Raw genomic sequence first — 15838 nt, forward strand, 5'->3', positions numbered from 1 at the left:
AAAGTAAAAACCCCTAAACCTACCATCCTGTAATCTTTTTTTTTTCATAATTAGTTGGTAGCTTTGTTGAATGAATGGAGTGAGACAGTATCTCATGACATTCATTTGGCTACTAAAACCATTCTAACTCCACACTACTATCCATTACTTGTCTAGTCCTGAGTAATCAAGTAATCAGGTTTAGTTCAACCTGAACACAATTCAGCACCGCAACCAAGTCATAAAATCATAATAATAGAATTACATTTTATGAGAATTTTGGTTTAATTATCTTTTATGTAACTTGTCCACCTAATACTGCTAATTCATTTTTATGCTATCAGCCATCCAAGCTTCTGATTTTTCACTCGCTTGTGCACTTACGACAGAATGTGTTGTTCCTCCATATAATGGTGACGCCTTGATTCCTACAGGTGTCCACATAAAATTGAACTATGTCGCAGAGAGTGGACTTCATGCCGTTATACTGGCACATGTCATAGATGCAGATCTTTATGAAGTCTTCAGGTTTGACCAGACTATGACATACTTTGAATTTGTCTGATTTTAGGACATTGCACTGGCTTTCAATGACCGGTTTATTCACAGCGGTGCAAGGAGGAACATCATCTTCTCTTGAGTCTGATAAACAACTGCATGAAAGCACAGAAACAGCTGCATTTGAGTTTCAAGGACATATGGGACATACGAGACTGAGACAGAAACTGAAAAGTTTGTTGCTACAGAAAGGTCCTAAATAAATAGTGCTGGAGACTGCTGCCTTCTGTCTATGACTGAAAGAGTAGCAGCAGTAAACCTGCCTGGCAATCACCACGCTCTTTCTGACCTTGGTTAATCCCCTTAAACATGACCCTGACTAGAGGACTGACTTCCCAGCTTGACTGCAGACCTGATGTGTCACTGCAAACTTGTGTGGTGATCTGGACCCTTGGCTAACCCCATCTGTTACTCTTGGGCATGTCCTTCAGCTGACCCTCACTGTTCCCCAACGCCATCCTCCTGCTCTAAGTGTTTTCAGCGTAAATTAAACATAGTCTATGTTCACACTGTGGACTACCCCAAAGCCTAGTTCCCCAAGTGTGTATGTAGATCATTAGAACGGCTGTGGTTTCCATCTGGCCTGTACAGCTGTTTTCTGTAGTGATGACTTTTTCTTTGAGCTTCAAACTGAAGAGGAAAATCTCATATATTATAGTTCACGTGTTAGAAAGTAGCAAAATGGCCAAAATAATTAAAGAAATACTGTTTTTCAAAGGAAGATGGAAGGTATGAAGTTATGCTTACCCTGCATCACTGTCTTTTTCCACTTTCCAGCTATTTCCAAACTGTGTGATACTGACAATTGTACCATTGGGTAAGGACAGATCATCTTCATAATTGTCATTGAAGTTACCACACATACCATGTACCTGCAAAAGAACAAGATTCCCCAATAACTTCTTACTCATTGCCTATGGAATGATGTGGTCAAAACACTAACAACAACCAACCTTGCATTAGACATTTCAGACATACTCACTGATGTCTGGCTGCACCAATAGAAAAATAAATAGTCACTGCAATAAATCTGTGATACCCTAAGACTTCAAGCCATTTAATTATTTAAACTGGATGTATTCCCCTAGCTGTGTCATCTTCTTTAAGTACTCCTTTAAAATACATGGAAATTGTTGTGAAGAGAAAAAAAATAGTAGAAGAAAAGTGTGTTAATACAGCTACAAAGAAAGATGCAAAAGCAAAATACAGGAAGGAAGAAAGCAGATGAAAATTAAATAACCAAAGCAGCAGTTCTGAAAGAGCGCCAGTATGTTTACACAGTAAATCTTACCTTTGAGAAGTAAGATTGTGGGAGGGTGATTTCCAGATAGTGATCGCCATCATATTTCACTACCACGCCAAAGTCAGTTTCCACTACTATGTATTTGCCAACATTTCCAATGGACACGCCCTGCAGCCTGTTCTCCACTGGAGTGTAGACTCTCTCATTGTTTAACTGGAGACATAAATCATTTGTCAGTGTGGACATTCTTCCATGAAAGTTTTTCTGTTCACAATATATATTCCTTGGAGTGCTGAAGATGACTCTGTGACAGTTTTAGATCCTTTACATTTCCACTATTGCATATGCCAACTATGGGTTGCAGAAATCAGCTTTTTAGCTGAGGTGAGCTGGGCATGACTCATAGCCTGTGCCTTTAACAGGGAGCTGAAAAGATCTGTGGTACTGAGCAAGCTCTTACCCTCACATAGGGAGGATTCCCTGCTTTTAGTACTGCCATGTATCCCCAGTGCTATTCCAGACCAATATGGCACAGCTGTATTTTCCTCTGCTCATGTCAGCTAGCTACAGGTGATTGGGTTGATGACAGGTATTGAAACAGAGAGGACTGTTCTTTAGTTCAGGTGACAGTTCTCAGATCTGGAGGCTCTGGGCTCCATCCCCAAGACATAGCCAATAGAAGAGTAAACCCAGAACAGAAGCCTTGGGAACCAGTCAGAAATTGTATTTCCCCACAACATCAAGATAATGGAGGTGCCTGTAAGGATTAAGGATATGCATATGTGTTCCTTATGAAACGCAGAGGTCCTTTTTCCTACAGCTGCTGTAGTGAGCTAATTTTAAGATACTTCTTGCCAGTATAAAGAGTACTACCACCTACCAGGATTGCTTTGCTTTTCTGAAGGGTGATTCGTACACCATACAGATCTATGTAGACTTCCTTCAGGTATGTGGCCCCTCGTAGCCCTCGGTCTTCATTCTTGCCAAGGATGGTTATATTGTTGACGCTCTCGCTGATGACCTCAACCAAAGTGTAGGTGCAGGTACCCACAAAGGTGTACATCAATCCATCAAAAGTGAAATAATGGGGATCTCCTGCTACCTGACATGTTGCTTGGCCTGAAAGTGAAAAAATTATCTAAGGACTTCGGACTGGTTTTCACCATGGACGCAACTGATGAAAGACATTTGCATTAGCACAGCAACCTGATTATTATTATGTGGAGAAACTTTTGTAGAGGTATTTCAGGTTCATGACAATGGCAATTATTTGGAAATGAAAATTTTCCAGAAAGTGTCTCCTAAATTTAATTTGTAAATTATGTATAAACTGGCAACATTGCAGCAAATAAACCTCTTTATCTGTTTCCATATGCTGTCGTAGCTATGATGCATGGTGGTTAAGAGTAATCCAGAGCTTTCCTATGTAGCAATAAAAAACCACATAATTATTTGTGCAAATATAGGTATAAATATAAATGTAAATAAATATGCATCTATATATCTAGATATTTAAAGAACTTGCCAACACACAGGCTCTCAAAAATAGCAGTTCTTTTCAATTAGTCCTAAATTTAGAACTCACAGCACTGGTGATTTGGGATTTTAATTTGTATTATCAAGACGAAAAGAACCCAAGTGACCTTAGAAGCTTTTGAGCAGCGTCAATTTTTGCTGACATCAATTACAGCTGAAGAGGATCTGTGATTGCAAGACAGATCATCATGTCTTTTTGTCTCTTACCACTGGCAGCAGTTAGTTGAAACTATCTTTGCCACCACACATGAAAAGATATTTATGAGAAAGCTAGGGGGAGCAGACAGATCTAATTATGGAATTGACACTGACTCCCAGAATTTTCTGGGAGGACTTACCATTGGAATGACAGCCCAGCACACCATCCTTGACACTGCATTCCTCTCGTACTCCACACTCCCAGGGTGAGCATACAATTTTGTTTTTAGCATTGCAGGTGCAGCGTTCATTGCAGGGATAACTGAGGAACCAGCTTTCACCCAGCTGAGGGAAAAAAAATGTAGAAGTATATACTACAAGATAAATAGGCAGGTAATATCATAAAAGACAATCAAATTACTAGCATTTGAATGTGTATGATACATATGATCACACAGCTCACTGATCAAGAAGGCTCTCAAAGTGAATCTATTTTGCTATTATTAACAGTGTAAATAATGATTGTGCTAGTGTTATTAATATATATTTATTTTTTCCTCACAGTGATAACAATTGAGATACCCTGTTCTTTCAATTCTTTCTTTAAACAATGTCTGGAGTAACTTGCCTGGTGGTACTGGTTTTTTTCATCAACACAGCCACAGCTGCTTTCTGGCACGCACGTGTCTCCACTCAGAACATAGCCTTCCTTACAGAAGCAACCTTCCACTGGTAAGGAACTACAAGAAGTGGCGGTTGAGGTGCTCACACAAGTAGAGGGACACCTAGTACCACAGCTCTTGTAGATGCTGCCTCCAGGACAGGACATTGCTAAAGACAAAAGGAAAAAATAAGATCGCTTGAAAGGATCTTGAAAGATGTCAATGAGCACTTGTTTATGGAGCCTTGGAAATATCAGCTGTATTTGCATTGAGGATGGTGGTTTTCAGTAGAGCAAAGCAACAGTTATTCTCCCAGTGCAGAAGCTCACACAAGATACACCTACCTGTATATATATACAATCAAACCTTTCCAGGTCACAAATAGGAAATTATTAAAGCTTGAAGGATTAGACCCAAATGTATCCAAAAGTTCATGCAAATTAGTGAATTATATTAATACTGTAATAGTACGTAAGCTGAAGCAGGCCCAGGACACGACAAAAGATAGACTATACTCAAAGCATTACATAAAATGAAATAACATACATGAAAGGTAGAGGAGAATGTGCATATTTTTGAAGTTAAATCTAGAATAAATATTTGTAAATCACAACACTCACGGCAAAGAGTAGCATTTCTCCACTCTATACATATTCCAGCATTGTTACATGACTCAGCATAGGCCTGCAGTCCATAGCATAAGGATGTTTCCTGTCCTCCAGTGAAACACATGTCATAAACACAGCTTTCAAAGAAATTTTCTGGAGGTACTTTGGTGTGGCAATCTTTGAAGAGTCCTGTGTAAATTAAGAAAGATATATAGAAGGACAGAAAAAAAAAAAAGTGAGGAATTCATCACCACCACCATGTTCTGTCTTGGCAAAAATATTGAGTGCTCCAGCCTGACTTTGTCTGTTTAGTAAGTTAAACCAACCCTTGAAACTGAGCACACGCAGTGAAACTTGGCTCTCTGTATCAGGCTTGTTTCTTGTCTCTTGTTTCTGCAGGATTGATACAACATAGTTTACAAAACATAGGAGTTGCTGGCTAGGCAAGCCACTAATTCTAGTGATTGCAGGGGATCTCTAATGCAGGGAACATCTACAGAATTTCAGATAAAGTATCTGTACTACGTGAAATGACAGTGCCCTCTGAACTATTTCATTTAGAAAGCAGAATGAAAGTCACTATGAATCAAAGAACAGCTATGACTCCCTGTGAGCATTCCCAGAAAATTTTCAAGGACTCCTTGGTACTGTCTGAATAGTTGACATATCTGGACCTATGAATATTATTTTGGCCACCAGAACTGGAGGTTTTATATGTTTCCAGTGTGAACTCAGAACAATGGACAAAAGAGAGCAGACATCACAAGCTATAATTTGCAAAAGTGCCCCATCACATGGCTCAAAGTGGGCTACAAACAGAATACCTGTTGGGTCTGTGATCATGCCACATGCAGTGTTCTTCTTTGCGTCATTCTCCAGATCAGCATTGCATTTTTCTTCTATCCCACTGGAGCAACTGGGGAAAGCAAACAAAATAAAGTGTTTATTTACATCTCTTACTATTAGATCTATGGTGGAAGATTGACACATGATAACACTGCACAACAGGGTATATTTTGTTACCGTCACAACATTTTTATCCAGCTTCTTTGAAAGGTTGATGTAAAGCCCATCTCTGAATGGACTCCTTTTTCAATGCCATTTGGGCTAATTAAAGATTTATTCTTAGGTGAAAAAGGAGCTATGGGACACAATCAACTAATGATTTCCAGAGAACTGAACTGAAATCCCCCACCCCTAGTCCCCACCCCTACTCAGCACACAGTTCTTTGGGAAAAAAAAAAAAAAAAAAAAAAAGGCTTAAAGGATACAAGCCCTCTTCTCATTCCCTGTTCAATGTGAAGGGGGAGCTCCCTACTTCTAACCAGCAGTTGGAAGATGCAAAATGGTACTGGATGACAATGCCAGCAAGTGGATAGATATTTGATTTTATAGAGTTTGATTAGCAAACGTGCTTGGATTCCAGTACATACATGGTGTTATTCTCAGGCACAAGCCAGCTTTCTCCAAGTTCATTGGAACTACTTGCAACGTCACCGTTGGGCTTTATGTTGTCATCATTTGGATCACCATTATAATTGCCTGAGAGGATAAAAAAAAAAAAAAAGATTTATGGGATACATGAATTTAACACCTAGGTAGAACAAAGCTAGGTTTCAGGCTGTAAAATACACTGCAATGAACTAATGAGAGTATATATGCAACACCAATTTATACTGGACAACATAAGAAGAGCTCACTTGTGTTTTAGACTTTGACCACTGATAAGAGCTGGCTTTCAGAGACTTAGATCAAATTGTATACCAGAAAGAATTGCTTAGTTAAAAAAAACAAATCTCTAATATTGGTGGACTAAAATTCAAATGGTGTCATTTGCACCATTACATCCTTAGATAGGTTTCTGAATTGAAAGTGCAAAACACTGAAACAGAGAGACTCGAACTAGGAAATTTCAGATGATCCAGATCAAAGAATAATCAGAAACTCCTAATACAAGCTACTCATGCAATTTCTCCAATCCCATTTCCATCCTGAAGTGTGTTTCATGTAGTCATCCAGATTTCAGAATGTTGTTCCAACTATATCTGCTCAGGTTCAGGCATTATCATCAGAATGTAAGTAACAGAAAAATGTACTTGTAGAATTCTTGAGTAGATGCATGCAAATATTTACTCTTACAAATATACAGTGTAGAATTAAAGTGAGGGTGGTTTTTTTTGTTGTTGTGTTTTGTTTTTTGTTTTTTTCTAATCTGGCTAAAAATGTTATTTGTAGTTACACCTCACAGCATTCCAGACAGATAACATATTACCAGAAATTTTATAACAGTTGATAGAAACTGAAAAACTTTTGCAACTTTTCCTCTCTGCTGTAAATTCTAGTCCCTTTGATAAGGACTAGGTTTGTGTAGATTAATTATGACATGCTAAGAAAAAAGTTTGAGTAATCACGAGTCTATACAACTCACTAAAAAGCGACTAAGCCTGTGACTTACCACACAGTCCACAGAGCAGACCACTGTAATCAGAGGGCACAGAGACTTCTGCATAGTGATTTCCATCGTATCTCACCCACAGTCCAAAGTCAGTTTCCAAGAGAACATATCCACCACTACTTTGAATACTAATCTTCCTTTCTATAAATACGGGCAGGTTCATTCTCCTGCCATTCACCTGTGAAGCAAGTTGTAAAAGTTAGCGTACTGCTGCTAGAACTCCTACAAATACCAGCAGGTAGAAGAGTTTAGTGGCCAATATGATCTTGTGCACAAGGAGAACAGGAAGCAATTAAATAATATTTCATATGAGCAAATTTTTTTTGAAATCTCATTATAAGAGGTATATTTAACAAATGAAAAAAATAGAAAAATCTCTATGAACTCTACAATCAGAAGAAAAAAGTCATTATCTGTATGTCAGTTGAAAAATATTGCCTTTTAAACAAGTATTTTCTTACATTCACTTTCTTGTTTTTCAGCATAGAAATCTGATTGTCATAGACTTCCACTTGCACTGACTTCACGTAAGAGACTTTGGTATTGGCTCCTCTGTGCTCATTTGTTGTGGACACATCAAAATATGGAATCCTCTGAGAGATGTTACACACTTTGGAGAGGGTGTAAGTGCAATTTCCCATGAAATGATGAATTCTGTGATCAAAAGTGTTATAATGTGGATCTCCAGAGGCACTGCAGGAGGCATGGCCTAGGAAGAAAGACAGAATAGTTCCATTTGAATCTCTGCTCTGACTGCTGCAGTAACTTTGTTCCCATCATACATTTTATTTTACTTCATAATTGCTGCTTAGATGTGATAGTGGTGGAATCAGTCAAGAACAGAGTGCAAAAGAGGCATGCAAACTTTCCACAGGAGAAAACGCCATTCTACTGTAACTGAAAGTCACCCTGATTCTGTTTAGTGCCTAAAACTGGAGGAAGGAAGCAGTTTATATTTATCTTTATTGACATTTTAGTGTATTTTCTAAGTAATAAAATAAAAATTACCACAATGACTCTGCCTTTTTCAGCACCATATAATTGGATTATATCCAAAATAAAAGCTAGACTTAGAAGTTAAATTAAATTTCAAAACACTACAAGCAAAACCATATATATAACAGTTGAAAACTTGATACAGAAAATGTTAATTAAAATACTAACACACATGGCAATAAAGGGTATATAGAATAGTTATACCAAGCAGCTGGTCTACTGATACTAAAATCCCTGAAGCTACCTCAAATGGGACCTGGAGCAAGGTTTCCATAGTGACATATAGACTCTGCACTGAACAACTGTCTGACCACTCAGGCTGCATGATGCAAGGGAAAGCTCTGACCTTCCACTATAAAAATTCACTTGGCTGTGAGAACTGAAGTAAGAAAACTGAACAGTTAAAGCAGGAAATAAGAGACGGGTACTGAAAACAACAATACCTGAGCTTGGCTGGAGTGTGGATGATGCTGTTGTACGTGAAGGCTGTGTTGTGGTGTCTGGCAAGGGAATTGTGGGTCTTGGTGTAATTGGACCTACCACAAGAGAGAGTGAGAGATCTATGTCAGCATGGGAGTTTCATTCCAAACAGCTGGTTCACGCTTCATAGAACACCCTACATGACGGCAACAGGGTGCCAAAGCAGTGGTTCCAAAGTGACATTTCAGAAATACCATCAGCACTCGACTGCTGTGTCAACAAGATGATTCTGTGACACAAGCAGAATCTAATGCCAGTTACAGGAGACAAAGTACACTTGCCACTGGGCCTTCTAGCAAATGGACAGTATAGAAACTGGAGATAAAAGATGTATAAACAAGAAAAACTATACCTGAACTTGGTGTAGGTCTTGGTGGTGATGGAGTGTGTGCAGGCTGTGTTGTGATGATTGGCAAGGGGGTCCCAGGTTTGGGGGTTGATGGAGCCACTGCAAGAGAAAATTAGAGGAGGTCTACATCAATACGGGAGTTTTGTTCCAGGCTGCTGGTCCACCCTGCCCAAACACCCCAACACCATGACAAGAGAAGCCCACAGGTGCAATCACACAGCGAGTCTTCTGAAAAACTTGCACCTCTCAAGTTCTCTCCACCTGCATAGCTGGGTGGTAAACAAGATGCACAGTCCCTTTACTACAGACTTTCCACCAACCCCTGGCCACTGACCGCAAAGAAAGCAAATGTTAGAGTTGCCACAGGCAGTGGGAGTAGGGCCAAGAATGTGACAGTACCTGAGCTTGGTGTGGGTGTTGACGTGTGTGGAGGTTGCGTTGTGGTGACTGGCAAGGGGGTCCCAGGTTTGGGGGTTGATGGAGCCACTGCAAGAGAAAATTAGAGGAGATGTGCATCAGCACGGGAGTTTTGTTCCAGGCTGCTGGTTCACCCTGCCCAACACCCCCAATAACTTGACAGAATAAGCACAGCTGCAGTCACACAGTGAGACTTCTGAAAAACTTGCACCTCACGAGTGCTCTCCACCAGCATAGCTGGGTGGTAAGCAAGAAGCACATCCACTTTACTATACTTTTTCCATCAGCCCCTGGCTATTGGCCTCAAAGAAAGCAAACAGTAGTGTAGCCTCAGGCAGTAGGAGATGGGCCCAGATCATGACAGTACCTGAGCTCGGAGTGGATGTTGACGTGTGTGGATGCTGCGTTGTGGTGACTGGCAAGGGGGTCCCAGGTTTGGGGGTTGATGGAGCCACTGCAAGAGAGAATTAGAGGAGATCTGCGTCAACATGAGAGGTTTGTTCCAGGCAGCTGGTCAACTGCGCCCAAACACCCCAACACCATGACAAGAGAAGCCCAGAGCTGCAATCACAGAGAGTCTTCTGAAAAACTTGCACCTCACGAGTGTTCTCCCACCAGCAGAGCTGGGGTGTAAACGAAGAGCACAGCCCCTTTACTAGAGCCTTTCCACCATCCCCTAGCTATTGGCCTCAAAGAAAGCAAACAGTAGAGTTGCCACCGGCAGTAGATGCTGGACATGGAACATGATAGTACCTGAGCTCGGAGTGAGTGTTGACGTGTGTGGATGCTGCGTTGTGGTGACTGGCAAGGGGGGTCCCAGGTTTGGGGGTTGATGGAGCCACTGCAAGAGAAAATTAGAGGAGGTCTACATCAATACGGGAGTTTTGTTCCAGGCTGCTGGTCCACCCTGCCCAAACACCCCAACACCATGACAAGAGAAGCCCACAGGTGCAATCACACAGCGAGTCTTCTGAAAAACTTGCACCTCTCAAGTTCTCTCCACCTGCATAGCTGGGTGGTAAACAAGATGCACAGTCCCTTTACTACAGACTTTCCACCAACCCCTGGCCACTGACCGCAAAGAAAGCAAATGTTAGAGTTGCCACAGGCAGTGGGAGTAGGGCCAAGAATGTGACAGTACCTGAGCTTGGTGTGGGTGTTGACGTGTGTGGAGGCTGTGTTGTGGTGACTGGCAAGGGGGTCCCAGGTTTGGGGGTTGATGGAGCCACTGCAAGAGAAAATTAGAGGAGATGTGCATCAGCACGGGAGTTTTGTTCCAGGCTGCTGGTTCACCCTGCCCAACACCCCAATAACTTGACAGAATAAGCACAGCTGCAGTCACACAGTGAGACTTCTGAAAAACTTGCACCTCACGAGTGCTCTCCACCAGCATAGCTGGGTGGTAAGCAAGAAGCACATCCACTTTACTATACTTTTTCCATCAGCCCCTGGCTATTGGCCTCAAAGAAAGCAAACAGTAGTGTAGCCTCAGGCAGTAGGAGATGGGCCCAGATCATGACAGTACCTGAGCTCGGAGTGGATGTTGATGTGTGTGGATGCTGCGTTGTGGTGACTGGCAAGGGGGGTCCCAGGTTTGGGGGTTGATGGAGCCACTGCAAGAGAGAATTAGAGGAGATCTGCGTCAACATGAGAGGTTTGTTCCAGGCAGCTGGTCAACTGCGCCCAAACACCCCAACACCATGACAAGAGAAGCCCAGAGCTGCAATCACAGAGAGTCTTCTGAAAAACTTGCACCTCACGAGTGTTCTCCCACCAGCAGAGCTGGGGTGTAAACGAAGAGCACAGCCCCTTTACTAGAGCCTTTCCACCATCCCCTAGCTATTGGCCTCAAAGAAAGCAAACAGTAGAGTTGCCACCGGCAGTAGATGCTGGACATGGAACATGATAGTACCTGAGCTCGGAGTGAGTGTTGACGTGTGTGGATGCTGCGTTGTGGTGACTGGCAAGGGGGTCCCAGGTTTGGGGGTTGATGGAGCCACTGCAAGAGAAAATTAGAGGAGGTCTACATCAATACGGGAGTTTTGTTCCAGGCAGCTGCTCCACCCTGCCCAAACACCCCAACACCATGACAAGAGAAGCCCACAGGTGCAATCACACAGCGAGTCTTCTGAAAAACTTGCACCTCTCAAGTTCTCTCCACCTGCATAGCTGGGTGGTAAACAAGATGCACAGTCCCTTTACTACAGACTTTCCACCAACCCCTGGCCACTGACCGCAAAGAAAGCAAATGTTAGAGTTGCCACAGGCAGTGGGAGTAGGGCCAAGAATGTGACAGTACCTGAGCTTGGTGTGGGTGTTGACGTGTGTGGAGGCTGTGTTGTGGTGACTGGCAAGGGGGTCCCAGGTTTGGGGGTTGATGGAGCCACTGCAAGAGAAAATTAGAGGAGATGTGCATCAGCACGGGAGTTTTGTTCCAGGCTGCTGGTCCACCCTGCCCAAACACCCCAACACCATGACAAGAGAAGCCCACAGCTGCAATCACACAGTGGCTTTTCGGAAAAAACTCACACCTCTCAAGCTCTCCCACCAGCATAGCTGGGTTGTAAAAAGAAGCACAACCCCTTTACTAGACTTTCCACCAGTCCCTGGCCATGGGCCTCAAAGAAAGCAAACAATAGTGTTGACAAAGGCAGTAGGGATGAGCCCAGAACATGATAGTACCTGAGCTCGGAGTGGGTGTTGACGTGTGTGGAGGTTGCGTTGTGGTGACTGGCAAGGGGGTCCCAGGTTTGGGGGTTGATGGAGCCACTGCAAGAGAAAATTAGAGGAGATGTGCATCAGCACGGGAGTTTTGTTCCAGGCTGCTGGTTCACCCTGCCCAACACCCCAATAACTTGACAGAATAGGCACAGCTGCAGTCACACAGTGAGACTTCTGAAAAACTTGCACCTCACGAGTGCTCTCCACCAGCATAGCTGGGTGGTAAGCAAGAAGCACATCCACTTTACTATACTTTTTCCATCAGCCCCTGGCTATTGGCCTCAAAGAAAGCAAACAGTAGTGTAGCCTCAGGCAGTAGGAGATGGGCCCAGATCATGACAGTACCTGAGCTCAGAGTGGATGTTGACGTGTGTGGATGCTGCGTTGTGGTGACTGGCAAGGGGGTCCCAGGTTTGGGGGTTGATGGAGCCACTGCAAGAGAGAATTAGAGGAGATCTGCATCAACATGAGAGGTTTGTTCCAGGCAGCTGGTCAACTGCGCCCAAACACCCCAACACCATGACAAGAGAAGCCCAGAGCTGCAATCACAGAGAGTCTTCTGAAAAACTTGCACCTCACGAGTGTTCTCCCACCAGCAGAGCTGGGGTGTAAACGAAGAGCACAGCCCCTTTACTAGAGCCTTTCCACCATCCCCTAGCTATTGGCCTCAAAGAAAGCAAACAGTAGAGTTGCCACCGGCAGTAGATGCTGGACATGGAACATGATAGTACCTGAGCTCGGAGTGAGTGTTGACGTGTGTGGATGCTGCGTTGTGGTGACTGGCAAGGGGGGTCCCAGGTTTGGGGGTTGATGGAGCCACTGCAAGAGAAAATTAGAGGAGGTCTACATCAATACGGGAGTTTTGTTCCAGGCTGCTGGTCCACCCTGCCCAAACACCCCAACACCATGACAAGAGAAGCCCACAGGTGCAATCACACAGCGAGTCTTCTGAAAAACTTGCACCTCTCAAGTTCTCTCCACCTGCATAGCTGGGTGGTAAACAAGATGCACAGTCCCTTTACTACAGACTTTCCACCAACCCCTGGCCACTGACCGCAAAGAAAGCAAATGTTAGAGTTGCCACAGGCAGTGGGAGTAGGGCCAAGAATGTGACAGTACCTGAGCTTGGTGTGGGTGTTGACGTGTGTGGAGGCTGTGTTGTGGTGACTGGCAAGGGGGTCCCAGGTTTGGGGGTTGATGGAGCCACTGCAAGAGAAAATTAGAGGAGATGTGCATCAGCACGGGAGTTTTGTTCCAGGCTGCTGGTCCACCCTGCCCAAACACCCCAACACCATGACAAGAGAAGCCCACAGCTGCAATCACACAGTGGCTTTTCGGAAAAACTCACACCTCTCAAGCTCTCCCACCAGCATAGCTGGGTTGTAAAAAGAAGCACAACCCCTTTACTAGACTTTCCACCAGTCCCTGGCCATGGGCCTCAAAGAAAGCAAACAATAGTGTTGACAAAGGCAGTAGGGATGAGCCCAGAACATGATAGTACCTGAGCTCGGAGTGGGTGTTGACGTGTGTGGAGGTTGCGTTGTGGTGACTGGCAAGGGGGTCCCAGGTTTGGGGGGTTGATGGAGCCACTGCAAGAGAAAATTAGAGGAGATGTGCATCAGCACGGGAGTTTTGTTCCAGGCTGCTGGTTCACCCTGCCCAACACCCCAATAACTTGACAGAATAGGCACAGCTGCAGTCACACAGTGAGACTTCTGAAAAACTTGCACCTCACGAGTGCTCTCCACCAGCATAGCTGGGTGGTAAGCAAGAAGCACATCCACTTTACTATACTTTTTCCATCAGCCCCTGGCTATTGGCCTCAAAGAAAGCAAACAGTAGTGTAGCCTCAGGCAGTAGGAGATGGGCCCAGATCATGACAGTACCTGAGCTCGGAGTGGATGTTGACGTGTGTGGATGCTGCGTTGTGGTGACTGGCAAGGGGGTCCCAGGTTTGGGGGTTGATGGAGCCACTGCAAGAGAGAATTAGAGGAGATCTGCGTCAACATGAGAGGTTTGTTCCAGGCAGCTGGTCAACTGCGCCCAAACACCCCAACACCATGACAAGAGAAGCCCAGAGCTGCAATCACAGAGAGTCTTCTGAAAAACTTGCACCTCACGAGTGTTCTCCCACCAGCAGAGCTGGGGTGTAAACGAAGAGCACAGCCCCTTTACTAGAGCCTTTCCACCATCCCCTAGCTATTGGCCTCAAAGAAAGCAAACAGTAGAGTTGCCACCGGCAGTAGATGCTGGACATGGAACATGATAGTACCTGAGCTCGGAGTGAGTGTTGACGTGTGTGGATGCTGCGTTGTGGTGACTGGCAAGGGGGTCCCAGGTTTGGGGGTTGATGGAGCCACTGCAAGAGAAAATTAGAGGAGGTCTACATCAATACGGGAGTTTTGTTCCAGGCTGCTGGTCCACCCTGCCCAAACACCCCAACACCATGACAAGAGAAGCCCACAGCTGCAATCACACAGCGAGTCTTCTGAAAAACTTGCACCTCTCAAGTTCTCTCCACCTGCATAGCTGGGTGGTAAACAAGATGCACAGTCCCTTTACTACAGACTTTCCACCAACCCCTGGCCACTGACCACAAAGAAAGCAAATGTTAGAGTTGCCACAGGCAGTGGGAGTAGGGCCAAGAATGTGACAGTACCTGAGCTTGGTGTGGGTGTTGACGTGTGTGGAGGCTGTGTTGTGGTGACTGGCAAGGGGGTCCCAGGTTTGGGGGTTGATGGAGCCACTGCAAGAGAAAATTAGAGGAGATGTGCATCAGCACGGGAGTTTTGTTCCAGGCTGCTGGTCCACCCTGCACAAACACCCCAACACCATGACAAGAGAAGCCCACAGCTGCAATCACACAGTGGCTTTTCGGAAAAACTCACACCTCTCAAGCTCTCCCACCAGCATAGCTGGGTTGTAAAAAGAAGCACAACCCCTTTACTAGACTTTCCACCAGTCCCTGGCCATGGGCCTCAAAGAAAGCAAACAGTAGTGTTGACAAAGGCAGTAGGAGATTGGCACAGGTGACAGTTCCTGAGCTCCTTGCTAGTCTTTTTCGTGCTGGCCATGATCTTTACCCAGTGTCCCATATGGCATGCCTGCATCCCTGGTATGCTTTAGAACGGCGTACCAAGTTAAGTACTCTAGCCCCAAGCTTACCACAGCTTGTAGAAAAGATGACCAGGGGACAACCATACCTGTGCTTCCTCCAGGTTTTGTTGTCCGTGAAGGCTGTGTAGTAATATCTGGCAAGGTAGTAGGACCTGTTGGATGTAGAACAAGATGGAGGTGTAGAAGCTGCTTTTCAGAATGAGGATTTCTTTCAGGCAGCTCCTCCACCCTTCCCAGTTATACAATCACTATGGAAAACCGTGTGTACGGCAAGAATGACTTTGTATCACTGTCAAAAAGAGTCTCCCCATTCAAGTCAGACCCAGTGCACTGTGCAGTTAGGCACCTTTGCCACCTCCTCTCCACAGCCCACCCTACCCAGAACGCTGCAGCCCCATGACTCGTCTGCTCCACTCACCTGAGCCTGGCGAGGGTGTTGGTGTCCCAGGTGTCGACGTGCTGGGGACAGGCGTTGTAGTCAAATCGCCTACGAGAGACACAACGGCACATGCAAATCAATCCCCCTTGACCAGATCCTCTCCAAGGCAGAAACTACATTGACTGCCACGACAAGCAAGC

At 44.5% G+C, this 15838-nt stretch overlaps 1 protein-coding gene and 2 long non-coding RNA genes across 3 annotated transcripts in view; all 3 read right to left on the reverse strand.

Moving 5' to 3' along the window:
- Positions 1–15838, reverse strand: part of LOC121074785 (IgGFc-binding protein-like) — a 57301-nt gene that overhangs the window by 9008 nt on the left and 32455 nt on the right. Inside the window, exons 44-68 of the mRNA XM_040567306.1 lie at positions 15638–15746; positions 15346–15411; positions 14802–14888; positions 14415–14501; positions 14029–14115; positions 13262–13348; positions 12488–12574; positions 12104–12190; positions 11721–11807; positions 11334–11420; positions 10563–10649; positions 9789–9875; positions 9404–9490; positions 9008–9103; positions 8619–8711; positions 7641–7833; positions 7180–7357; positions 6158–6266; positions 5549–5640; positions 4037–4285; positions 3655–3828; positions 2661–2899; positions 1829–1993; positions 1285–1409; positions 364–632 (exon numbers count right to left, since the gene is read on the reverse strand). Coding sequence (XP_040423240.1) covers positions 364–632; positions 1285–1409; positions 1829–1993; positions 2661–2899; positions 3655–3828; positions 4037–4285; positions 5549–5640; positions 6158–6266; positions 7180–7357; positions 7641–7833; positions 8619–8711; positions 9008–9103; positions 9404–9490; positions 9789–9875; positions 10563–10649; positions 11334–11420; positions 11721–11807; positions 12104–12190; positions 12488–12574; positions 13262–13348; positions 14029–14115; positions 14415–14501; positions 14802–14888; positions 15346–15411; positions 15638–15746 — 3114 coding nt within the window. The remainder of the gene's footprint in view (positions 1–363; positions 633–1284; positions 1410–1828; positions 1994–2660; positions 2900–3654; positions 3829–4036; positions 4286–5548; positions 5641–6157; positions 6267–7179; positions 7358–7640; positions 7834–8618; positions 8712–9007; positions 9104–9403; positions 9491–9788; positions 9876–10562; positions 10650–11333; positions 11421–11720; positions 11808–12103; positions 12191–12487; positions 12575–13261; positions 13349–14028; positions 14116–14414; positions 14502–14801; positions 14889–15345; positions 15412–15637; positions 15747–15838) is intronic.
- Positions 7786–9079, reverse strand: LOC121074866. The gene is made up of 2 exons (XR_005822582.1): positions 9008–9079; positions 7786–7888 (listed from the first exon to the last, which is right to left on the reverse strand). It is a non-coding gene; the product is annotated as an uncharacterized LOC121074866 (long non-coding RNA).
- LOC121074865 lies at positions 9415–10206 on the reverse strand. The gene is made up of 3 exons (XR_005822581.1): positions 10175–10206; positions 9789–9875; positions 9415–9490 (listed from the first exon to the last, which is right to left on the reverse strand). It is a non-coding gene; the product is annotated as an uncharacterized LOC121074865 (long non-coding RNA).

This window comes from Cygnus olor, chromosome 9, assembly GCF_009769625.2.
Source record: "Cygnus olor isolate bCygOlo1 chromosome 9, bCygOlo1.pri.v2, whole genome shotgun sequence".
Taxonomy (NCBI): Eukaryota; Metazoa; Chordata; class Aves; order Anseriformes; family Anatidae; genus Cygnus; species Cygnus olor.